This window comes from Salmo salar, chromosome ssa21, assembly GCF_905237065.1.
Source record: "Salmo salar chromosome ssa21, Ssal_v3.1, whole genome shotgun sequence".
Classification (NCBI taxonomy): Eukaryota; Metazoa; Chordata; class Actinopteri; order Salmoniformes; family Salmonidae; genus Salmo; species Salmo salar.
Window position 1 is genome coordinate 4,288,205 of NC_059462.1, and position 26,066 is coordinate 4,314,270.

The following is a 26,066-nucleotide window of genomic DNA, read 5'->3' on the forward strand; positions in this document are numbered from 1 at the left end:
ACAGTGGAACTTGAAGCTCTTGACCTGCTCCACTGCAGCCCCCCCCATTTCCTGTAGTCCACGATCAGCTCCTTGGTCTTACTGATGTTGAGGGAGAGGTTGTTGACCTGCTAGGTCACTGTAGGTTGTCTCATCGTCGCCGGTGATCAGGTCTACTACCGTCGTGTAATCAGAAAACTTGATGGTGTTGGAAACAATCACAGTAAGGTACTTAATTGTAACCTGGAAATTATTTGATATTGAAAGAAAAACAGCTGCATTGGACTTTTAATATCCAATTCACAAGCGTAGTGTTGCAAGCACAAGATTCCAACTATGTGAGACATCAAAACCACACTAACAGGTTGAATAATGTTATGTGGAGTCTTATTTTTGGGAAGGGGGGAAAGGGACAATGAGCTATAACTCCTAGAATCTGTGACAGAATAATAAATAGACTGTCTAAATGAGTAAAACTGTGTGAAACATCATACCATATTTTGGAAAAGAATAAAGGGACTTTATAATGGAAACATTGGGCTTTCACTCGCTTGGTATTGATTCACACAATCATCAATATCATCCATCATCTTGATGGTCAACTTGACATGTTGCTATTGATACGGACAACAATCTATTTTTACTTTGATGAGGACTCAGTGATGACAGACAGACACGCTTACACACACACACACACACAATACAAAATAATTATCCCTCATCCCTTTTAACACCGGGATAGCAAATGTTAAGAGGCGGTATTGACCTGTCCACACTGACAGAAACATTACCCAAATGGCTCGGCTGTTTTCCGCTTTGGCGTGAACAGTGTTTCAGTGTTCGTCTGATGACTTCCTGTCAGTGTGCTTGTTATCCTTGATTTGCCAATTAAGCTGTCTACACTTTCCACCGCAGTAATTTAGGCCTTTCATCTGCCAGATTTCTTGTTTCCGGATGCTTCTGTAGCACACCATCTATTTCCCTGGATCTGTCTGACCCTATCAGACCTGGGTTCAAATAGCATTTTGATTTCTTTTAAATATTATGAACATTTGATTGATCCTGCATGGAGTGCTAGGTCGGTGGGCAGGGTTTGCAATATTGGGACTACCCATTGGTTCCCTTGAACCAGGGAAACTCAACCACAGCCATAGTATCTGAAAGAATGTGAATACTAATACAGATCCATATTAATGGGGTATTTTTGGACAGAAACATTTGAGTAATGTCAAAGGGTCATAATTTAAAGGACAGCAATTGGCACTTATTTTTTAGCACAACATTCATTCTGATTGATGGTTGTCAAACACATCCATATAATCAGCAGATCAAATACTTAGTGGCTAAGCAGAAGCCATCATTCAAAAGTTAGAGAACACCCAAGGACACTATTATCTAAATAGAGGGCATATGATGGGAAAGTGAGGCGTCACACCCCTCTACCACAACGGATTTCGGATCCACTCTTCCCCCAATTTCAATGGAGTTCTATAAACTGTGCAGCATCTACGCTACAATCGACTATCAGAGTGGATCTGAAATGGCCTTTGTTTACAGCATTGCTAGGGCACTTTCCCACTGTATTAAATTACACTACAGATCATTTGACTATGGTGGTGCTCTTGAGCTAAAAAGGGTCCTCCCTAAATGACCAGAAATATGAATAGTGTCACTATCTTTTATTGTGGCAATTTTCTGTCAAATGTGTTGTGATGATTAAATGCACTTTAAAACCATTTACACTCTGGGGAACTGACGTATATGGACAGGCCCAAGTTGAAATGCTTCTAAGAGAAAAAATCTGAAAAGCATATGCAAAATCATGGTAGCAATTGAAAGGGAAGACTTTGGAGATTATGGGGAAATTATGAGAAAAGGTGAAGCAGTTCACCTGACACACGACCAAATTCAGCTGTTGATTTTATGTGCATTGGAACGTCACTGTACTTTTCGAAGGCATTTGTTGAGAATGAAATCTGGAAATACTCTGGATATATTCAGAAACATAACAAGAATATGCAGTAGAAGACAATGACAAGGGTTTGAGTGAGAGGTCTAACTGATGTCTCCAAGTCGCCATACACCTTTTAAACGTGTGCACAGTTCCTAAGTCATTTAAATACACTTATATGACTCAGAGAAAGAGCTTTCAACTATTAGGTACTTGTTGGAGCTCTCCTGGCTGTGGATTTGGAGGAACTGAAGCAAGCACAATTGTAGTTTTTAGTTTGGAACGCTGCCCTGCATCCCCACCATTACACAATTCAAAAATGTTTCATTACAAATCGCAATGTGGGTCAGACGGTCATCATTTAAAAGCTTATTATATTGCCAACAACACTAGCTAATTCATAAAATACCATCTTCCAGTGATAGGCATTCATAGGGCATTTTAGAGTAACAGTTATTCATTTTGGTGCACAAAGAACAGAGTTATGAGTGCATAAAGGTGTGACTCATGTGGGGGATTTTCTTCACAATACGGTTCACAATAATGAGCTCTGACGTAATGTATAGCATGTTACTGTACAGCCAGTGCGTTACAATTTATGCGCTTATCAGTGACCAAATCTGCCATTTTTATACAGTATACGGGATGTGAGTGTAAAGAGCTATGTAAAGTTAGATTTGAAAGCTTGGGCATAAAATGTACATAGTTATATTTGTTTTATTTTTTTGTACAGAAAATGGATTGTTTTTATTATTACCTTGATGATTCCTCTGATGTGCATCTTGGCGATCATCTCAGCGGTGTAGAGGAACATGAGCAGCGTGTCCAGGGTAAAGGTCACGTACTGAAGCGGGGGGTAGTGCTCGAACGTCTTGGGTGTGTTCATACACACGCTGATGACGCTGATGATGGCACAGGCTCGCAGCAGAGAGTGCACCCACTGGGGAGGAGGAGGAAGGGGACAGACAAGGAAAGGTGAGAATCCACTCGTACTTGGGTCAAATACATATTGTATGTCAGTTACTATTTGAGTTGCGCTTGATTTAACTTGGGAGTTTGCAGTTTTGGGACTAGTCCATTGGTAAAAAAACTAACTATTTGAACGTAGTTTACATTTTAATTGGATATTGAAACAAGCCACACAGCTGTAAAATACAGCCTAAACAGTCTGAGTGAACCCATAGTGTACCTTTACTTTACCTACAATTAATTGAATTGGCGTCTAAATGTGCCAATTTTCCATTTCAAATATGGCCCAGTCCCTTGTGACTGAAATAGTCACCCACTCACTGGTTTGTTGATCCAGAAGATGTCGGCACTGTCGGCGAGGGTTTCGTCAGGCCCAAAGTCAGTCATGGGCTGGGCCTCAACCCTCGAGCTCTGCTTCCTCTTCAGCATGCTGGGGCTGGCTGTACTATACAGAGAGTGGATCTGATACACACACACAGGAAGTAAGTGACCAGGGCAAAGTCTCAGAGTTGCAGAGTTATCTGGCTGCATCCAAGTCTGAACATCCTGAGAATTGTTTCAATTGTATCATAAATAAGAGTTCAATCCATAGAATTCTACTCAGTCAAGTTCTAGTATTTCAAACTCTATGTGGATTTTATCCTCTTTGTTGGCATGGAATGTTCATAGAGTGGAACTGTCTTGAAAATTTCTTGCCAGCTCGGCAGCCTTTGAAATGTCCAATCTAAAATGGAGTTTGCAGAATTGTTGTTTATCTATAATTCTGATCAGAGTTATGTGGGGAGATACTGTTATGGTGTAACACTGGTACTGGTTATACATACATTAGCTCTTCAAAGATGACAATGCAATCCTTGGCGTAATCAAGTCTTGACAACTGGCTTTCAGTTAAACATTGTGGGGAATATCCACTTACAATATCCACTTACAATTACACTATTTCAAACTGGAAATTATTACCTCCCCGAGACGAGTATAAAAAAGGATGTAAAAACTGTGCACAACTTTTTTATTTTCTGAATAAAAAAGTAGCACTTGGCTTGCTTCATTAATACCAATCCGTCTATAAGCTTCCGATATAAAAATACAAAAAAAGTCTGCCCAGATTTGGAGTTCCTGCCCAGATTCTACTCATAACATAATAGACAACAGGTGTATGCTTTAATATCAAACAACAATGTTGTGTTGTTGAATGGCCATCGTGATAGACAACAGAGCACACATGTGAACACAGAACAAGTGTATTCACATTGGAACAACAGCTTCAGTAACTTACTTACCGAGACGTAAAGATCATACTCGATCTTCCATGTGTAATAAACATCAAAGGCTAGGAGGCTACAGGTTAGGCTTACAAGCTACAGCACAGTGACTGAGAGAGGGATGTATGTGAGAGTCTGTGTGTGTGTGGTATGCAAGGGCCGATTGAATTGGAACAGAAGTACACATACAGGGGGATATGACGCCCTCAATGGAGACAAAGCACACATACCAAAGGGAAAAGTAAAGCTGAAATTGCTCCAGCACTGCACATAACATGCGATCAGGCATACCCTGTAAATAACACATAACAGTTAGTCAACCTCATGGCATATATGGTATACAATGTGCATGTACAATACCAACATCTACAGTACGATCAAAGAGAGACAAGAAAACGCCCACCAACATCTCACAGAGGCATATATGCAAACAACACACTCAGTGGAGAGAGGTGTTGTGGGATAGAATGGGAGTGGGACAGTGGTGAGGGGTCATGTGACTCACTGTGAGCTGGCTCCTCATTGGTGCATTCATCCCCAGGTCAGAGGGGGGCAGAGAGACCAGCCAGAGATAGAGAGGGGGAGCGTGATGCTGTATCAGTACCTTAGGGGTTACCTGTTGTAAGATAGAGAGAATACTACAGCAGTCAAATTACTGGAAGAGAGAGACATCATTCAACAGTCAAAACAGTCCGGACTGTGTGCACATAGACCAAATATCAAAAGAAAACATAATCAATGTTAATTTCAATAAGTGTTAGGCCTATCAATTCCCTCTTAATTAATGTCAGCTCAATGTCAGCCTTACTAGGTACCTTGATAAAATGAACAGTTACCCTGAACATATAAGCAAACTGCAGTTGGACAGAAATGAAAGTAAAATCCAAATTATTCCATCCATTTGTTCAGGACTCTGCCAAGACTCTCTGCACATCACATAAGCACAATATAATTAACCTAGTCCATGGACCATTATCAGTGACAATAAGTAGACTATAATTTCACCCTGTCTTATTCCAATAGCCAGAGGGAAACAGCCTTCTCCAATTGCACTTAGCGAAATACTTTAACGTCAATGTCCACGATTCGAAAATGGTCAAGGCATGGGGAAATTATATTAGACATAGAGAGGACAGTATAATGCCTATGCCCACTGTGTCTCTTTCACCTCGCGGCCCCAAAAAATAAATGTGTCCTCTAAACGCATCATGCTGTCAGAAGCAATTTGCAATGTAATTGCTACACTTAGCATATTATGTTGGTACAGATTTGAAGAAGAGTGAAAACTAAATTACAGGGTGTAAGTGCTATAATGTAGGAGTAAAGTTGCCAGAGACTACAATTAGCCTCCCATTTCAAGAGAGGGACATTTTCTCTCATGAGCAGGATGCAATCACCGGGCACATTAATTGTAGCTGTGAGTATCTATTAGCTTCAACAAACTTAGGCCTACTTTCTAAGAGTTTGTTTCACACTTGAGGAGTGCACTCAGTGCACTCTGAAATAGGCCTGTACATTTCTATTGTAACTATAGAAAGAAAAATAAAGTGTGATGGTAGAGGTGACAAAGTACACTAACCTTATCCTTAAAGGGGTAATTCCACGGTAACAGAGAAGCTAAAACTCACCTTTTCTCTTTAAAATGCATGCCAAGCTAAAACCATTGATTGAAACTTTAACAAACCATACACCTATATGCAGAAGTCTACTTCACAATTGCCACTGAACATTTCACTAAGACGTGTTTACTTGAAGAACAATGCAGATGCAAAGTTTGGTAACAGAATGACAAAAATCTGCCTTAGTTTTTTTATGTGACCACGTTTTCAAAAACTCTTAAATATCTGGTCCGAATTAAGAGTCAAATATGTTTGTAGAAAGAATGGGGTATCAGCTATGACATGACACCTTGAGTTTGAAAAAAAATCTATTTGGTTATTGAACTACAGTAAGTGAAGTGGATCAACACCTGGTAACAGAATGATGGGAACAGAATGACATCATGGGTCCTCGATCTGTACTATACAGAAATGCATAATTATCGATGTCATTCTCTTCATCCTGAGTAGGTACACGTAGGTATAAAAATGTCATATCCTCCTTTGCATGTTTGGGTATTATTCTACACACAGGCTATAATTCTAACGAACTCCACCCCCAAACAAGGTTGGTCCAGACCAGACCAAATCTGTACCAATCATAGATGTATATGCTTCACAAGTTTGGACATCACAGTACAGAGCGCAGTACAGTAGAGGAGTGGAGCAGTTTTATTTTTTCATTTGTTTTTTAGCCCATAGATATTGTTGTAATTTTTTTGTCACTCAAATATCACATGAATACACATTAGACATGGACAAAATGTATAGAATAGCAAGAAAATTATCTTTAAGCCTGAAGAATTCTCTCCACCAACAAGATGGTGTGAACAGTCTGTGTCATTAACAGTGCTTGTGCACATAGAAATAGAACTGGTGCGTGCTTTACTGTACTGTGCTCTACTGCAATTGTGGTTTGTGACTGGTCCGTGTAAAGCTTATCAGTCTAACAGTCTAATAAAGTCATTCAAATTGAATAATATAATATTAGTTTCAGTGGCGGTCGGTGCTGTTTAAGATGAGGGAGAATTATTTAAAAAATGATAAGCATGGCCTTATTTCAATTACAGCATATTGGATGACTGTCATTCATATTCCATTCACCCAGCTCAATGTAACGTCGATAAGTTTAGGCTACTACATATCATTTTCCCTGTACCCATAATGTGGTTGCTAATAACCTAGCCTATGAATGAATGTTTACAAGGTACTGAGAGAATTTTGAGTAATCAAGGTGACAGACAATGAAACATTCAATACTACCTTGCACACTCTTGCCTGCATATAGCTGATCTAGGATGTAATCATTAGTCCAACAGTTTCACCAGAATCAATAAACCCCTGAACACCCGCACACACAGTTCACTTTCATAGCAGCCACATACAAAACAGCATGATCACTTTGCTTGTTGTATATATAATTCCTTCTCGCAACCATCTACGCGCTCTCCTCCTCACACCTTTTACCTTCGCCTGACACATCAGCTGTCTGTGACCAGGCGAAAAAACCTTTCCAAGCCAAACCTTCATATCATAACCACTAACCGCTACACTGAGCCTATATCGTTGTCACGTCATAGTCAACATATAGTAGCTACTAGAACTTAGGCGTTAGTAAACCCGCTACAGTCATGCAGCACAGTGATCGGTCGGAAAGCAGTTTAGCAGTTACATCAGCAGGCCCAGGTGGCAAAAAAATCATAAACCCAAAAGCTTACCTTGACTTGGACGAGTTCCAGTGTTGGATAGCCATAGCCAGCTAGCTAACATAGCATCCCTCTCTTTTTGAGCCAGGTGTTTGATTGGGCTAAACTAGCTAGCTTCTTTTGCTAGCTAAGTGAAAGGTTAAAAAAATACAACCAAATATAGCTCCCTCTCTCTTCTCCTTAATTTTGGAAGAAATGTCTTTGTTCAAAACTATTCAATTGTCTTTCTCTTTGAGTCAACTACTCACATTTTATGCACTGCAGTGCTAGCTAGCTGTAATCTTTCAGTACTAGATTCATTCTCTGATCCTTTGATTGGGTGGACAACATGTCAGTTTATGCTGCAAGAGCTCTGATAGGTTGGAGGGTGTCCTCCGGAATATATCATAATTACTGTGTAAGTCTATGGAAGGGGGTGAGAACCATGAGCCACCTAGGTTTGTGTTGAAGTCAATGTACCCAGAGGAGGACAGAAGCTAGCTGTCCTCCGGCTACACCATGGTGCTGCCCGACAGAGTGCTGCTGAGCCTACTGTAGACCTTCATTGCAAAACAGTGTGTTTTAATCAATTATTTGGTGACGTGAATATATTTAGTATAGTTTTATCATAAAAGGATAACTTTAATGTTTCACTATTTTTAATAAAATCCACTGAGGATGATGCCTTCATCCTCTGGGAGACTCATTTTACACTTACATTTTAGTCAATTAGCAGACGCTCGTAACCAGAGCGATCCCCCCCCCCCCCCCCCCATACTGGACCCAATGGGAATCGAAACCACAACCCTGGCATTGCAAGCGCCATGCTCTACCAACTAAGTCTCTACTGATTAGTTGCAATTTCTCAAGTCCTCAATTTTCTGATCCACTCGTTTACATTTCTTGCATCATCTCCAGGAAGTAAAATGGTGCATGCACAGGTTATGGCCTTCATTCCAAACCTCCCTTTTCATTTGGAGGACATTATTCTTCTTCATGTTTGACAAGCGCTTTATTTGCTTTGAACAGAAACAGAGCATTACATATTGGATATAATACACCGTCATTTTGATGTAGCTTGGTTCCTATCAGTTTCCAGAGTAACCTTGGTGAAGAAGCAGATGTCATTCGGTCGATGTCTGGGGATTTCAGTCTCAATATGGGCATGCATTACCAAATGAAAAATCGGCAACATAATCTCTGTAATGGATTAAATACCTGCTACATTTGTTGTAACCAATGCCAGCCAGGTTGCACTTGCATTGAAGATGGATGCTGACACGGTTATTGTTATGTATGTATGTATGTATGTATGTTTGATTGCAATTATATTGTTTTATCAGTCATGGAAGGAAACCATACACTGGACATTCTTTATAATAGTGCCATGGTGTTTGAAATGGATATGCATGTTGGAAGCTGTTTTAACACAGTGTAGAAATACAATTATTCCAGAATAATAGGAAACTTCAATTTCATATCTTTCTACACTGTAAAATGTCAATTTTTATATTGTTTTCCCAATGGACTGTAATGACCTGACTAGATCATGAAGGAACAATTGTCCAGACAGAGGATGGAGTTAACGAATGGACAGTTTATTAACCCAATTTAACACAGGCTACTGTTTTGCCGTAGCCCACGCCAAATAAATGAAAGGAACACTACAAACCAACCGTGACCTTCTCTTGTGAAGCCCAGACGTAAGAGAGAGAACAATGGCTAAACACCGGTCTTAACTTCCAATGCTCCATCCCCCTGCCCAACCCCCCTTCACGCCACTCCGCCAACCACCAGGCTGCCCGGTATCAGAACATTCCAGGCATTCCCGTGATTGGCAGATAGCAGGTTGATTGGCATGACCCCGCGAACACTGGTAAGTACGACACAACCCACTAATAGCCTAACACATAACCCACAACTGTCTGTGCGGGTCGCTACAGTACCTTTATTCGTTTTAAAAATGTAAATTGAAATATTGGTGAAGCTGGGAAAACAGGGTGATTTCTGAGTATGTGGTTCAAGTAGAACCTAACACTTCAGTGCGGGGATTAGTCTTGTCTACATTATAAAATATGGTGGTAAATGAATGTGGTCCTTGGAAGTGAGGTCACACACACCATATATCCTCAAAGCAATACTATACCATTTTAACAGCCATGGGGCGTTGTCAGGACACCGAATGGAGTTAACTCTCTTGGCACTGTCACTGACTGCGAAGACATGGCGTTGTGTGCAACAGTCCTTGCAGTCTGCCCTTCGAATTCGCTATGTTATCCTCAAAACTCTGCATATGCCAACACCTTGCATAGATATGTAACGCCACTTAGGACTTTGCTTATCAAAAAAGATACACGTCAAATAACACTATGACGTTTCAAATACGCTTGTTGACCAATGAAGACCTGAATATGACTGCACGTCACATAATTAACACGTTAATTTATTTTTGACGTAGTGCCGCACGAGCGCAGACACACTTCCCTAAACTCTGGACAATGCTTGTCATTAAAAAAATTGCTAGGTGATGGATGCAAACAATGTTCTTCTCCAAAAACATAGCAAAACGACATATTCTGTTTCAGTAGCTATAGTTAGCTAGCCTACTATCTAGCTAAGTGTCATCATCTAAAATACCCCTAATTTATAAGACAGTTCTTATTTCATTAATGGAGGTCGGACCAATCTATGTGAAGCTAGCCACAATAAGGATTAGCCACAGTGGAATTTGCTTTTTGCCTTCAAAATAAAAGTATCTCAATGAAAGTCATGCAAATAATACAAATAATGGAATCATGCCATAATGGAATAGATCATGCTAAACGAGGTTGGAATGTTCTTATATAAATTCAACAAAATACAACAATTTGTTAATTTGACAAATCTTTTGAAATCACACTGGATGTATGAGACTTTAGAATTGCATTGGGGGCATACTTACTTCACGGTACAGCCTTCCCTATGGATAGTGGATCAATCAAATCCAGGGGCGGAAATCCCGGGGGGGACGGGGGGGACACGACCCCCCCATCCTGGGAAAAATATGATTTGTCCCCCCCAATATATCACTGAAACATAACTATGTAATTTAAATAATATTAATAATACGCAATGAAAGCAATTGTGCTGATTATAGACACTTAATAGCGCGTTTTTAAGTTTCAAAAGATTGCGATACCCCCACCCTTTACCTCACAATGGTTTGATCCACTGCCAGTTCCTTAGCTTGCTAGGTAACGTAGAGGTCGTATCTACTGTCTGAAAGGCACTCAATACACGTAACTGACGTGAGGTTAATCCAGTCAATCGCGCACACACACTAGCTGAATATGCAGAGCTATCGCACAAATATTAACTATTAAGCTAGCTAGTACCTATTCCATTTATGTGGCCTCGTCAAAGATGGAATCTTTGCTATCGTCAATTTATTCCGAGATCAGCATGCAGATGATGTAAGTTAGTGCTTCAAAGTCCCTGTGATAAGGTTAGCGATAAACTGAAATCCAAACTGAACAGAACTACGCTCTCTTCTACCATTGTCTTAAATATATTTAATGGTCTCGTTGCAAAAGCTAAATTGTCGCAAGGGAACTTTTATTTATTTATTTATTTTATTTCAACTTTATTTAACCCGGGTAGCAAAGATTATAGCAAACACCACTGAAACTGAATTGGTGCTCGCTAGCTTTGCAAATTCAGCTATTGTTGGAAGCCAGCCAATATGAAACAAACGATTAAAATTACAAAAGGTTGCAGCATATGTTGTGTAAATGGTGAACTCATACAGCTGTCAACTCGTCATTTTAATCCGTTTCACATTTGCTAGCTACCTTTTAGATCGAAGTCCATATAGAATGATAGAAGATAAGATGATAGAAGCCCATCTCCTACTGTAAATAACCTACACACTGTGTGTGTGTGTGTGTAGCCAGCCAGCCAGCCAGGTAGAAAAATGGCAGAAAAAAGAAAAAAGATGGACATCAGAGTATTTTTCAGTACACCAAAACGCAAAGTAAGAACCCTAGTAGCCTAATATCTCAAAGACTAGTTGATAAAAGGTTCATAAGAAAGAAGTGAAATGCTAATAGAAATGTTTCACATTGATGTCATTAGGCAGAGCAGGCAACAGATGGCACACAGACAGCAGAGTTGGGGACAGATATGCAGGGACAGACTGGCAGAGACAGGGAGTCTCAGGTAAGTTTGTTGAGTCTTTGTTTGGCAACATTATGAAAGGTTCAAATTTTTTTTAACTTGTAAAATAGGGACATAATTGGAAAATGCTCCACTCTCAACTTAAACAAATCTTAGTTCAGTCACCAGTTTAAGGCAATGGTATTGCTGTTTTGATTAATTGTGTAGTTTTGAGTACCGGTAGTTAGGAGTACAGAATGAAATTCTGAACATCATGGCCAATACAGTCATTCCAGGCATTGCAGCTGAGATTAGGTCTTTTCCGATTGTACAATTTTCAGTAATTGTTGATGGTACTCAAGATGTCTCTGGTGCGGAACAGGAGAGTGTCTGCCTGCGTTGTTGACCATGACCTTGTCCCTCACAAGGAGTTTATTGGGCTATACCGGGTGTCGGAGACAACAGGCGAGGGCATTGCGAATGTCGCAACTGATGTGTTGTTGAGGCTCAATTTGCCCATGTCTGGCTTACGTGGGCAGAGCTACGATGGTGACTCTAAACATGGCAGGAAAATACACAGGTGCACAGGCAATTGTGAGGAGGCAGCAGCCATTAGCCCTCTATGTGCATTGTGGAGCACACTGTGTAATCTGATTACACAGGCTGGCTGCACAGCCTCCCCACTGATCCGGGATTCCCTTTCTTGGGTCCATCAGTTAGGTGTCCTCTATGGCCAGTCAGGAAAGTTTAAGAGCATGTTTGAATAAATTGCCACGTCCAAAGATACAAATCTGACCACCCTGAAACCCCTATGTCGAACGAGGTGGACTGTGCGGAATACTGCTATTAGAGCTGTGCTAGGGCAGTATGAGCGGTACTAAGCAGCCTAGAGGAGATGGCAAAAACTGCATCCAAGACAGCTTCAACTGCCAGTGGCTTATTCGAGCACTTCAGCAAAGGCAAGACTGTGTTGGGCCTCACACTTGCCTCTGCTGTTCTTGGAGAGCTTGAATGTCTAAACATTTCACTGCAGAAGAAAACTCAGACTGTCTCTGGTATGCAGGCTGCAGTCGAGTGTGTGCGGTCATCTCTTAGGGGCAAGAGAAATGATGAAAGCTACCTTGCACTGTATGAGAAAGCAAAAACATTGATTGACTCTATTGAATCCATTAAATCCATTGAGACACACTCAAGACGATTTGCTGGCAAAGCAGTGGGTCACTATAGGGCAGAATTTTTTTAAGTGTTGGATGGTGTGGAGGTTCAGTTTGGCGACCGTTTTGACCAGGACAGTCTAAACATCCTGCAAAAGTTGGAAAGAGAGCTTCTCACGGGGGAGTTGGATGAGTCTCTAGATCAGTACCCAGAGCTGAACATAGATTCTCTTTCAGTGCAGATCCCTCTCTTTCACAACAAATACCCCTGTAGCAGCAGTGGAGAGGCAGCAGAGGTCCTCAGGAGGCTTCCAGTGGAGGTGCGGGGGTTGATTGACCAAGTTGAGGTGCTGATCAGAATTTTGTTTGTGGTGCCAGTGTTTTCATGTGAGGCTGAGAGGAGTTTCGGTGCACTCCGCAGGTTAAAGACTTGGCTACGGGCTAGCATGGGCCAAGAGAGACTGAACGGCGTAGTTGTCTGTAATGTACATAGATTCTCTTTCAGTGCAGATCCCTCTCTTTCACAACAAATACCCCTGTAGCAGCAGTGGAGAGGCAGCAGAGGTCCTCAGGAGGCTTTAGTACATGACAGTACACTTACTAATTATTTATTTCATGTTATTTTATTTAAAATTGCATACTTTGTGTGACATACTTGTCCATAGCTGCTGTTTGAAGAGTTGAGACACAGACTGAAGGATATTTTGGTTGATTTATTTGGGTTATTCATTGAAGTAGTTATTTTGCTTTTAGAACTGTACTTATTTTTAGCTTTTTGTTCTTGTAAAGCTATTGTAGTAGACTCAGGCCAGTGGCACATATTTAATGACTTTATAAATCTATCAGAAAAAGTAAAATTAAAAGGTCAATTCAATACGGAGAACAACTTTGTGATGTTACTCAATGGAGATTATTTTAGACGAGATCACACCATGTTCATTGTATTTACGAAAACTGCACCCATACAGTGTACAGTACCATTGCCACCTACTGGCCTTTCTTGGTATTGCTGGTTGTAAATACAAATACCTGCAGACATACTGGACTGATAAGGAACACTGCTATAACTGTTATTAGTAGTAGTATTATGATGATTTAAACATTTGAACAAGTTGGGACAACCCTTCTGTTAACTACTGTACCTATCAATTATCCAGTAGTAGTAATTATGGTTCCTCAATATACATTTAACATATTACAACGTAGGCTATGTGTTACAGCACTACTTTTGGTGTCCCCCTCAGGAATTGCTCTTGAGAAAATGTAATGTAATTGTCCCCTCCAAAGTTGATGTCAGATTTTCGCCCCTGATCAAATCAAAGTGTATTTGTCACATGCGCTGAATACAACAGGTGTAGACCTTACAGTGAAATGCTTACTTACAGGCTCTAACCAATAGTGCGAAAAAAAAAGGTATGTGTGTGTGTGTAGGTAAGTAAAGAAATAAACAACATTCAAAATATATTTGAAAATAAGAGTAGCAAGGCTATATATATACAGACACCGGTTAGTCAGGCTTATTGAGGTAGTATGTACATGTGGGTATGGTTAAAGTGACTATGCAAATATGATGAGCAGAGAATAGCGGTAGCGTAAAAAGAGGGGTTGGTGGGTGGTGGGAGACAATACAGATAACCCGGTTAGCCAATGTGGTTGGTCAGGCCAATTAAGGTAGTGTGTACATGAATGTATAGTTAAAGTGACTATGCATATAAGATAAACAGAGAGTAGCGGGGGGGGGCACACAATGCAAATAGTCTGGGTAACCATTTGGTTACCTGTTCAGGAGTCTTATGGCTTGGGGGTAAAAACTGTTCAGAAGCCTTTTTGTCCTAGACTTGGCACTCCGGTACCGCTTGCCATGCGGTAGTAGAGAGAACAGTCTATGACTGGGGTGGCTGGGGTCTTTGACAATTTCTAGGGCCTTCCTCTGACACCGCCTGGTGTAGAGGTCCTGGATGGCAGGCAGCTTTGCCCCAGTGATGTACTGGGCCATACGCACTACCCACAGAAGTGCCTTGCGGTCGCACTACCCACAGTGACTGTATCTACGTACAGTCACTGTGGGGACGACGTCCTCAATGCACTTATTGATAAAGCCAGTGACTGATGTGGTGTATTCCTCAATGTCATCGGAAGAATCCCGGAACATGCTCCAGTCTGTGATAGCAAAACAGTCCTGTAGTTTAGCATCTGCTTCATCTGACAATTTTTTTATAGACCGAGTCACTGGTGCTTCCTGCTTTAATTTGTGCTTATAAGCAGGAATCAGGAGGATAGAGTTGTGGTTGGATTTACCAAATGGAGGGCGAGGGAGAGCTTTGTACGCGTCTCTGTGTGTGGAGTACAGGTGATCTAGAATTTTTTTCCCTCTGGTTGCACATTTAGCATGTTGATAGAGATTTGGTAGAACTGATTTAAGTTTCCCAGCATTAAAGTCTCCGGCCACTAGGAGCGCCACCTCTGTGTGAGTGGTTTCCTGTTTGCTTATTTCCTTATACAGCTGGCTGAGTGCGGTCTTAGTGCCGGCATTTGTCTGTGGTGGTAAATAAACAGCCACGAAAAGTATAGCTGAGAACTCTCTAGGCAAGTAGTGTGGCCTGCAATTTATCACAATATACTCTACTTCAGGTGAGCAAAATCTAGACATTTCCTTAGATTCCGTGCACCAGCTGTTGTTTACAAATATGCACAGACCGCCGCCCCCCCCGTCTTACCTGAGTGTGCTGTTCTATCCTGCCAGTGCAGCGTGTATCCCGCTAGCTGAATATCCATGTCGTCATTCAGCCACGATTCCGTGAAACATAGGATATTACAGTTTTTGATGTCCCTTTGGTAGGATATTCGTGATCGTACCTCGTCTAGTTTATTGTCCAATGATTGCACGTTGGCGAGTAATATTGACGGTAACGACAGCTTTCCTAATTGCCTTCTTCGGGTTCGGACGAGGCATCCCGCTCTTCTTCCTCTGCGTCGCCTCCTTTTGCGAATAATTGGGATGTCTGCCCTGTGGGGTGTTTGGAGAATATCATGTGAGTCCTGCTTGCTGCTGTTGTTGAAAAAATCTTTGTCTAATCCGAGGTGAGTGATCGCTGTCCTGATATCCAGAAGCTCTTTTCTGCCATAAGATACGGTTGCAGAAACATTACATACAAATTAATTTACAAATATCGCGAAAAAAAACACATAATAGCACAATTGGTTAGGAGACAGTAAAACGGCGGCCATCTCCTCCGGCGCCACAGATTGCTGTTGACATGGGGTTACAGTCTACTCAGTGACACCCAGAGAACATTAGCGTGTTAGCTCTTATTGTGGGACTCTGAAACCACTGTGAATTGAGCCACATTTATTGTGCCAGTCAACCTACTGTGTATTGAACACTATTCCAGAGGAAAAATAATACAACGTGGATGTTTTGGAGTCTGATAACTCTTGAGGACTTTGGGAAAAAAGCTCTTGGGTCCTGAGTAGGCTGATACCTAATGATTGGGGATCAATGAAATGGGGTAAGGCTGTACAGTGCAATATGAATATCAATACGCACAATAGGCTGACTGGGGATGTGATTTCCCACAGTCAAAGTCCCGCAATAAGAGCTACAATGCTAATATGTCTGTAAAATCAGTCAATGTGGAACATTTCAAGAACTTTAAAAGTTTGTTCAAATCAAAAACAAACAACAATTCTCAAACTAGACATTCAATGTACTTGTGCTCTTGCTCAGTTGTGCACCGGGGCCTCCCACTCTTTCTATTCTGGTTAGAGATAAATTGCGCTGTTCTGTGAAGGGAGTAGTACACAGTGTTGTACAAGATCTTCAGTTTCTTGGCAATTTCTCACATGGAATAGCCTTCATTTCTCAGAACAAGAATAGACTGACGAGATTCAGAGGGTTTTTGTTTCTGGCCATTTTGAGCCTGTAATAGAACCCACAAATGCTGATGCTCCAGATACTCAACTAGTCTAAAGAAGGTCAGTTGCATTGCTTCTTTAATCAGGACAACAGTTTTCAGCTGTGCTAACATAATTGCAAAAGGGTTTTCTAATGATCAATTAGCCTTTTAAAATTATGAACTTGGATTAGCTAACACAACGTGCCATTGCAACACAGGAGTGATGGTTGCTGATAATGGGTCTCTGTACGCCTATGTAGATATTCCATAAGAAATCAGACGTTTCCATCTACAATAGCCATTTACAACATTAACACAATATCTACACTATATTTCTGATCAATTTGATGTTATTTTAATGGGCAAAAAAAATGTGCTTTAATTTAAAAAACAAATTTAATTTCTAAGTGACCCCAAACGTTTTAACAGTAGTGTAGGTCCTGGATGTCAGGAAGCTTGGCCCCAGTGATGTACTGGGCCGTATGCGCTACCCTCTGAAGCGCCTTATGGTCAGAAGCTGAGCAGTTGCCATACCAGGCGGTGATGCAACTGGTCAGGATGCTCTCGATGGTGCAGCTGTAGTACTTTTGAGGATCTGGCGACCCATGACAAATCTTTTCTGTCTCCTGAGAGGGGGAAAGGTGTTGTCGTGCCCTCTTCACAACTGTCTCAGTGTGTTTAGACCATGATAGTGTGTTTGTGATGTGGACACCATGGAACTTGAAACTCTCAACCCGCTCCACTTCAGTCCCATCGATGTTAATGGGGGCCTGTTCGGCACTTCTTTTCCTATAGTCCACCATCAGCTCTTTTGTCTAATTCACATTGAGAGAGGGGTTGTTGTCCTGGCACCACACTGCCAGGTCTCTGACCTCCTCCCTATAGGCTGTCTCATCATTGCCGGTGATCAGGCCAACCACTGTTGTATCATCAGCAAACTTAATGATGATGTTGGAGTCGTGCTTGGCCACGCAGTTGTGGGTGAACAGGGAGTACAGGAGGGGACTAAGCACACACCCCAGTGTTGAGGATCAGCGTGGAAGATGTGTTGTTGCCCACCCTTACCAACTGGGGGCGGCCCGTCAGGAAGTCCAGGATCCAGTTGCGGAGGGAGGTGTTTAGTCCCAGGGTCCTTAGCTTAGTGATGAGCTTTGAGGGTACTATGGTGTTGAACGCTGAGCTGTAGTCAATGAACAGCATTCTCACATAGGTGTTCCTTTTGTCCAGGTGGGAAAGGGCAGTGTGGAGTGCGATTGAGTCATCTGTGAATCTCTTGGGGCGGTATGCGAATTGAAGTGGGTCTAGGGTTACTGGCATGATGGTGTTGATGTGAGCCATCACCAGTCTTTCAAAGCACGTCTAGGCTACCGACATGAGTGCATCCTGGCGGTAATCATTTAGGCAGGTTACCTTCGCTTTCCTGGGCACAGAGACTATGGTGGTCTGTTTGAAACATGTAGGTATTACAGACTCAGTCAGGGGCAGGTTGATGTCAGTGAACACACTTGTCAGTTGGTCCGCACATGCTTTGAGTACGCATCCCTGTAATCCGTCTGGCCCCGCGGCTTTGAGAATGTTGACCTGTTTAAAAGGTCTTGCTCACATCGGCTATGGAGTGCATGATCAAAGTTGTCTGGAACAGCTGGTGCTCTCATGCATAGCGGGATTTCTTAACCTCTCTTGGGTAGGGGGCAGTATTTTGACGTCCGGATGAAAAGCGTGCCCGTAGTAAACTGCCTGCTACTCAGTCCCAGAAGGTAGGATATGCATATCATTAGTAGACTTGGATAGAAAACACTCTGAAGTTTCTAATACTGTTTGAATGATGTCTGTGAGTATAACAGAACTCATATGGCAGGCAAAAACCTGAGAAAATATCCAACCAGGAACTGTGGAAATCTGAGGTTTGTAGTTTTTCAAGTGATTGCCTATCTAATACACAGTGTCTGTGGGGTCATTTTGCACTTCCTAAGGCTTCCACTAGATGTCAACAGTCTTTAGAACGTTGTTTCATGCCTCTACTGTGAATGGGGAGAGAATATGAGCATATGGAGTCAGATGACTGAGAAAATGACATGAGCTCAATCGCACACGCTCTACGAACTGTAATATAACTTTGACTTTTCGTCTGAACCTACTGCGCGAGCACAGTGAATTTGGATTACTCGACTGAATGCGCGAACAAAATGGAGGTATTTGGACATAAAGATCAACTTTATCGAACAAAACAAACATTTATTCTGGAACTGGGATTCCGATGAAGATCATCAAAGGTTAGTGAATATTAATAATGTAATTTTTGTCATTTCTGTTGACTCCAAAATGGCGGGTATCTGTATGGCTTGTTTTGATGTCTGAGCACTGTACTCAGATTATTGCAAAGTTTGCTTTCGCCGTAAAGCTTATTTGAAATCTGACACAGCGGTTGCATTAAGGAGAAGTGTATCTATAATTCTTTGAATAACAGTTGTATATTTTATCAACATTTATGATGAGTATTTCTGTAAATTGATGTGCTCAATCACCGGAAGTTTTCGGAGGCAAAACATTTCTGAACATTATAATATAACAATATAAAATGGGGTTTTTGGATATAAATATGAACTTTATTGAGCAAAACATACATGTATTGTGTAACATGAAATCCTATGAGTGCCATCTGATGAAGATCATCAAAGGTTAGTGATTCATTTTAGCTGTATTTCTGTTTTTTTGACACCTCCCCTTGCTTGGAAAATGGCTGTGTGGTTTTTCTTGTCTAGGCGCTGTCCTAACATAATCTAATGTTATGCTTTCGCCGTAAAGCCTTTTTGAAATCGGACACTGTGGTTGGATTAACGAGAAGTGTATCTTTAAAATGGGATATAATAGTTGTATGTTTGAGAAATTTTAATTATGAGATTTTTGTTGTTTTGAATTTGGCGCCCTGCTATTTCACTGGCTGTTGAATAGTGTGTCCCACATACCCCAGAGAGGTTAAAAGCGTCCCGATTAGTGTCCCGCTCCTAAAAAGCGGCAGCTCAAGTAGGGCTGGGCGATATATCGATATAAAAAATATATCGATATATTTTAAATGTGATATGAAATTAGACCATTTCGCATATATCGATATAGTTCAAATTTGCGCTTTGATCCTTGCTCCAAGCAAGCTGCAGACCCGGAGCTCTCTGCGCTGCTCCCCGCGCCCCGCCCCTCCTCTTTCATGCACAGAGGGGGGAGGGGCAGGAACAGACACTTCAACAAACATGGAGGAAGCAACAGCGTCTGCGGAGCGTTTTGAGGAGGAATTGGTTAGTAAAAGAAAAAGCATTGGCTCAGTAATTTGGAGATGGTTCGGATTCAAAGTATCAGATGAGTAACAAAATCACGTTATATGTAGGCAGTGCCATAAAAAAGTTACAGCCAGGGGTGGAAGCACTACAAATCTTTTTCACCACCTAAAACAGTGGCACAACCTGCAATATGAAGAGCGTGTGAAACAGCGCGCTGCAGAAGCCGCAAGCCGTCGACAACCCGAAAAAGCTCCAGCCCCGAAGCAAAGCTCACTACAAACTTCATTTTCCCGCAGTGTGCCTTATGAAAAGAAAATTGGCAAGTGGTGTACTATAACTAAAGCGGTGTCCTATCACATTGCTAAAGATATGGTCCCTGTTGCAACTGTGGAACAAGTCGGATTCAAAAAGCTACTGAAAACTATGGACCCGAGATATGAGCTTCCCAGTCGCAACTACTTTGCACGAGAAGCACTGCCACAAATGTACACTGAAGTCAGGCACCTTATGGAGCTTTGATTTCAAAAAAGGTACTCCTGTTGTTATACAGTGTTTATGTTTACATGTTATTGTTATTTGAACAGCTGAGCATTTAATCTGAACCAGGTGAAGAGCCCTGTTTATTATTTATTCATTTGATTTTTCAACTGTTCACTGTTCACTGAAATAGCCGGTTTCAATAAAACTACTTGAGACATGTCATATCTGGCTTTGACTTTGACTGAACATTTGCTCTCACTTTGCGGAAAAAATATCGGGATATATATATTATATCGATATTCAGCCTAAATATATCGGGATATGACTTTTGGTCCATATCGCCCAGCCCTAAGCTCAAGCCTTTAGCTAAGTGCAGATGTTGCCTGTAATTCATGGCTTCTGGTTGGGAAATGTACGTATGGTCACTGTGGGGACAACGTTGTCGATGCACTTATTGATGCAGCCAGTAACTGAGGTGGTATACTGCTCAATGCCATTGGATAAATCCCGGAACATATTCCAGTCTGTGCTAGCAAAGCAGTCCTGTAGCGTAGCATCCGAGTCATCTGACCACTTCCGTATTTAGCGAGTTACTGGTACTTCTTGTTTTAGTTTTTGCTTGTAAGCAGGAATCAGGACAGAGTTATGGTCAGTTTTGCCAAATGGAGGGCGAGGGAGAGCTTTGTATGCATCTCTGTGTGTGGAGTAAAGGTGGTCTAGAGTTTCTTTCCTCTGGTTGCACATGTGACATGCTGGTAGAAATGAGGTAAAAACAGATTTAAGTTTGCCTGCCTTAAAGTCCCCGGCCACTATGAGCGCCGCTTCTGGATGAGAATTTTCTTGTTTGCTTATGGCCTTATCAAGCTTGTTGAGTGCGGTCTTAGTGCCAGCATCAGTTTGTGCTGGTAAATAGACAGCAAGGAATAATATAGATGAGAAATATTGGGATATAGTGTGGTCTACAGCTTATCATGAGGTATTTTACCTCAGGTGAGCAATACCTCGAGACTTATTTAATATTAGACATCGCGCACCAGCAGTTATTGACAAATAAACACACAACCGCCCCTCGTCCTACCAGATGTAGATGCTCTGTCCAGCCGAAAAACGGAGAAGCCAGACAGCTCTATTTAATCTTTGTCGTCGTTCAGCCAACTCTCTGTGAAACATAAGATATTACTGTTAAATTTTTTTATTTCACCTTTATTTAACCTGTTATGGCTAGGGGCAGTATTTTCACGGCTGGATAAAAAACGTACCCATTTAATCTGGTTACCACTCCTACCCAGTAACTAGAATATGCATATACTTATTACATATGGATAGAAAACACCCTAAAGTTTCTAAAACTGTTTGAATGGTGTCTGTGAGTATAACAGAACTCATATGGCAGGCCAAAATCTGAGAAGGTTTCTGAGAAGGTTTCATTCAGGAAGTGGCCTGTCTGACAAGGTGTCGTTCTTCTTGTCTCTGTTTATTGAAGAGTGAGGATCTTAGCTGTCCCGTGACACTTCCTACGGCTGCCATAGGGTCTCAGAAGGCGGTAAAAAGCTGAATCGTGGCTTTGCAGGCTCTGGCTGAAACAAAGTAGCGCGTTTGGGTAGTGGCTGGTTACAGTACTGTGAGACTCAGGCTCGTGCCCGCGTCGACCGAAAGCTTTGTTTACTTTCCTCTGTTTAGCTAAATGGACATTCCCGGTCGGAATATTATCGCTTTTTTACGAGAAAAAATGGCATAAAAATTGATTTTAAACAGCGGTTGACATGCTTCGAAGTACGGTAATGGAATATTTAGATTTTTTTTGTCACGAATTGCGCCATGCGCACGACCCTTATTTACCCTTTCAGATAGTGTCTAGAACGCACGAACAAAACGCCGCAATTTGGATATAACGATGGATTATTTTGGACCAAACCAACATTTGTCATTGAAGTAGCAGTCCTGGGAGTGCATTCTGACGAAGACAACAAAAGGTAATCAAACTTTTATAATAGTAAATCTGATTTTGGTGAAGGCTAAACCTGCCGGGTGTCTAAATAGCTAGCCCGTGATGCCTGGGCTATGTACTTAGAATATTGCAAAATGTGCTTTCACCAAAAAGCTATTTTAAAATCGGACATATCGAGTGCATAGAGGAGTTCTGTATCTATAATTCTTAAAAGAATTGTTATGCTTTTTGTGAACGTTTATCGTGAGTAATTTAGTAAATTGTTAGCAAATTCCCCGGAAGTTTGCGGGGGGTATGCTAGTTCTGAACGTCACATGCTAATGTAAAAAGCTGTTTTTTGATATAAATATGAACTTGATTGAACAAAACATGCATGTATTGTATAACATAATGTCCTAGGTGTGTCATCTGATGAAGATCATCAAAGGTTAGTGCTGCATTTAGCTGTCTTCTGGGTTTTTGTGACATTATATGCTAGCTTGAAAAATGGGTGTCTGATTATTTCTGGCTTGGTACTCTGCTGACATAATCTAATGTTTTGCTTTCGCTGTAAAGCCTTTTTGAAATCGGACAGTGTGGTTAGATAAAGGAGAGTCTTGTCTTTAAAATGCTGTGAAATAGTCATATGTTTGAAAAATTGAAGTTTTTGTATTTTTGAGGAATTTGTAATTCGCGCCACGCCTATCATTGGATATTGGAGCAGGTGTTCCGCTAGCGGAACGTCTAGATGTAAGAGATTAACCAGGTAGGCTAGTTGAGAACAAGTTCTCATTTACAATTGTGGCCTGGCCAAGATAAAGCAAAGCAGTGCGACACAAACAACAACAGAGTTGCACATGGAATAAACAAACATACAGTCAATAATACAATAGAAAAAGTCTATATACAGTGTGTGCAAATGAGTTAGAATAAAGGGGTAAGGCAATAAATAGGCCATAGTGGTGAAATAATTACAATATAGCAATTAAACACTGGAATGATAGATGTGCAGAAGAAGAGTGTGCAAGTAGAGATACTGGGGTGCAAATGAGCAAAATAAATAAATAAAATAACAGTATGGGGGATGAGGTAGTTGGATGGGCTATGTACAGATGCAGTGATCTGTGAACTGCTCTGACAGCTGGTGCTTAAAGTTAGTGAGGGAGATATGAGTCTCCAGCTTCAGTGATTTTTGCAGTTCGTTCCAGTCATTGGCAGCAGAGAACTGGAAGGAAAGGCGGCCAAATGAGGAATTGGCATTGGGGGTGACCAGTGAGATATACCTGCTGGAGCGCTGCTATGGTGACCACTGAGCTGAGATAAGGCGGGGCTTTACCTAGCAAAGACTTAAAGATGACCTGGAGCCAGTGGGTTTGGCGATGAATATGAAGTGAGGGCCAGCCAACGAGAGCATACAGGGGCTTTGGTGACAAAACGGATGGCACTGTGATAGACTGCATCCAATTTGCTGAGTAGAGTGTTGGAGGCTATTTTGTAAATTACATCGCCAAAGTCAAGGATCGGAAGGATAGTCAGTTTTGTGAATTTTTTTGGCAGCATGAGTGAAGGGTGCTTTGTTGCGAAATAGGAAGCCAATTCTAGATTTAATTTTGGATTGGAGATGCTTAATGTGACTCTGGAAAGAGAGTTTAGTCTAACCAGACACCTAGGTATTTGTAGTTGTATTCTAAGTCAGAACCGTCCAGAGTAGTGATGCTGGGTGGGCGGGCAGGTGTGGGCAGTGATCGGTTGAAGAGCATGCATTTCGTTTTACTTGCATTTAAGAGCAGTTGGAGGCCACGGAAGGAGTGGTGTCATCTGCATAGAGGTGGATCAGAGAATCACCAGCAGCAAGAGCGACATCATTGATGTATACAGAGAAAAGAGTCAACTCGATAATTGAACCTTGTTGCATCCTCATAGAGTCTGCCAGAGGTCCGGACAACAGACCCTCCGATTTGACACACTGAACTCTATCTGAGAAGTAGTTGGTGAAACAGGAGAGGCAGTAATTTGAGAAACCAAGGCTGTTGAGTCTGCCGATAAGAATGTGGTGTTTGACAGAGTCGAAAGCTTTGGCCAGGTCGATGAATACAGCTGCACAGTATCGACTTCTATCGATGGCAGTTATGATATCGTTTAGGACCTTGAGCATGGCTGAAGTACACCCATGACCAGCTCAGAAAACAGATTGCATAGCGGAGAAGGTACGGTGGGGTTCTAAATGGTCGGTGATCTGTTTGTTAACTTGGCTTTCGAAGACCTTAGAAAGGCAGGGTTGGATAGGTATAGGTCTGTAGCAATATGGGTCTAGAGTGTCTCCCTCTTTGAAGAAGGGGATGACCGTGGCAGCTTTCCAATCTTTGAGGATCTCAGACGATACGAAAGAGAGGTTGAACAGGCTAGTAATAGGGGTTGCAACAATTTCAGCGGATCATTTTAGAAAGAGAGGGTCCAGATTGTCTAGCCCGGCTGATTTGTAGGGGTCCAGATTTTGCAGCTCTTTAAGAACATCAGATATCTGGATTTGGGTGAAAGAGAAATGGGGAGGCTTGCGCAAGTTGCTGTGGGGGGTGCAGGGCTGTTGACCGGAATAGGGGTAGCCAGGTGGAAAGCATGGCCAGCCGTAATTTTTTTTCTCAAATCTCAATTATCATGGATTTATCGGTGGTGACAGTGTTTCCTAGCCTCAGTGCAGTGGGCAGCTGAGAGGAGGTGCTCTTTTCTAACTGACTGTGTACATTGGTTCCTAACTTCCCTGAAAAGTTGCATATCGCGGGGGCTATTCGATGCTAATGCAGTGCTAATGCAGTACGCCACAGGATGTTTTTGTGCTGGTCAAGGGCAGTCAGGTCTAGAGTGAAACAAGGGCTATGTCCGTTCCTGGATCTACATTTTTCGAATGGGGCATGCTTATTTAAGATGGTGAGGAAAGCACTTTTAAAGAATAACCAGTTATCCTCTACTGTCGTAATGAGGTCAAAATCCTTCCAGGATACCCGGGCCAGGTCGATTAGAAAGGCCTGCTCACTGAAGTGTTTTAGCGAGCGTTTGACAGTGATGAGGGGTGGTCGTTTGACCGCAGACCCATTATGGACGCAGGCAATGAGGCAGTGATCGCTGAGATCATGGTTGAAGACAGCAGAGGTGTATTTGGAGGGCAGGTTGGTTAGGATGATATCTATGAGGGTGCCTGTGTTTACAGATTTGGCGTTGTACCTTGAAGGCTCATTAATAATTTGTGTGAGATTGAGGGAATCAAGCGTTGATTGTAGGATGGCCAGGGTGTTATGCATGTCCCAGTTTAGGTCACCTAACAGCACAAGCTCTGAAGATAGATGGGGGGCAATCAATTCACATATGGTATCCAGGACACAGCTGGGGGCAGAAGGTGGTCTATAGCAAGCGGCAATGGAAGGGTGGATTTTTAAAAGTAGGAGCTCAAATTGTTTGGGCACAGCCCTGGATAGTATGACAGAACTCAGCAGGCTATCTCTGCAGTAGATTGCAACTCCGCTCCCTTTGGCAGTTTTACCTTGTCAGAAAATGTTATAGTTAGGGATGGACATTTCTGAGTTTTTGGTGGTCTTCCTAAGCCAGGATTCAGACACGGCTAGGATATCCGGGTTGGCAGAGTGTGCTAAAGCAGTGAATAAAACAAACTTAGGGAGGAGGCTTCTAATGTTAACATGCATGAAACCAAGGCTATTACGGTTACAGAAGTCAACAAATGAGAGCGCCTAGGGAATGGGAGTGGAA

General features: G+C 41.8%; 1 protein-coding gene across 3 annotated transcripts in view; it reads right to left on the reverse strand.

Moving 5' to 3' along the window:
- Positions 1–26,066, reverse strand: part of nalcn (sodium leak channel, non-selective) — a 357,726-nt gene that overhangs the window by 323,786 nt on the left and 7,874 nt on the right. For 2 of the 3 annotated variants that reach the window (XM_014163789.2, XM_014163792.2), the window contains exons 2-5: positions 4,667–4,777; positions 4,392–4,453; positions 3,221–3,361; positions 2,688–2,870 (exon numbers count right to left, since the gene is read on the reverse strand). In XM_014163789.2, the coding sequence (XP_014019264.1) occupies positions 2,688–2,870; positions 3,221–3,361; positions 4,392–4,433 (366 nt within the window). In that variant the 5' untranslated portion in view covers positions 4,434–4,453; positions 4,667–4,777. The remainder of the gene's footprint in view (positions 1–2,687; positions 2,871–3,220; positions 3,362–4,391; positions 4,454–4,666; positions 4,778–26,066) is intronic. The other variant, XM_014163790.2, reaches the window with a different exon arrangement.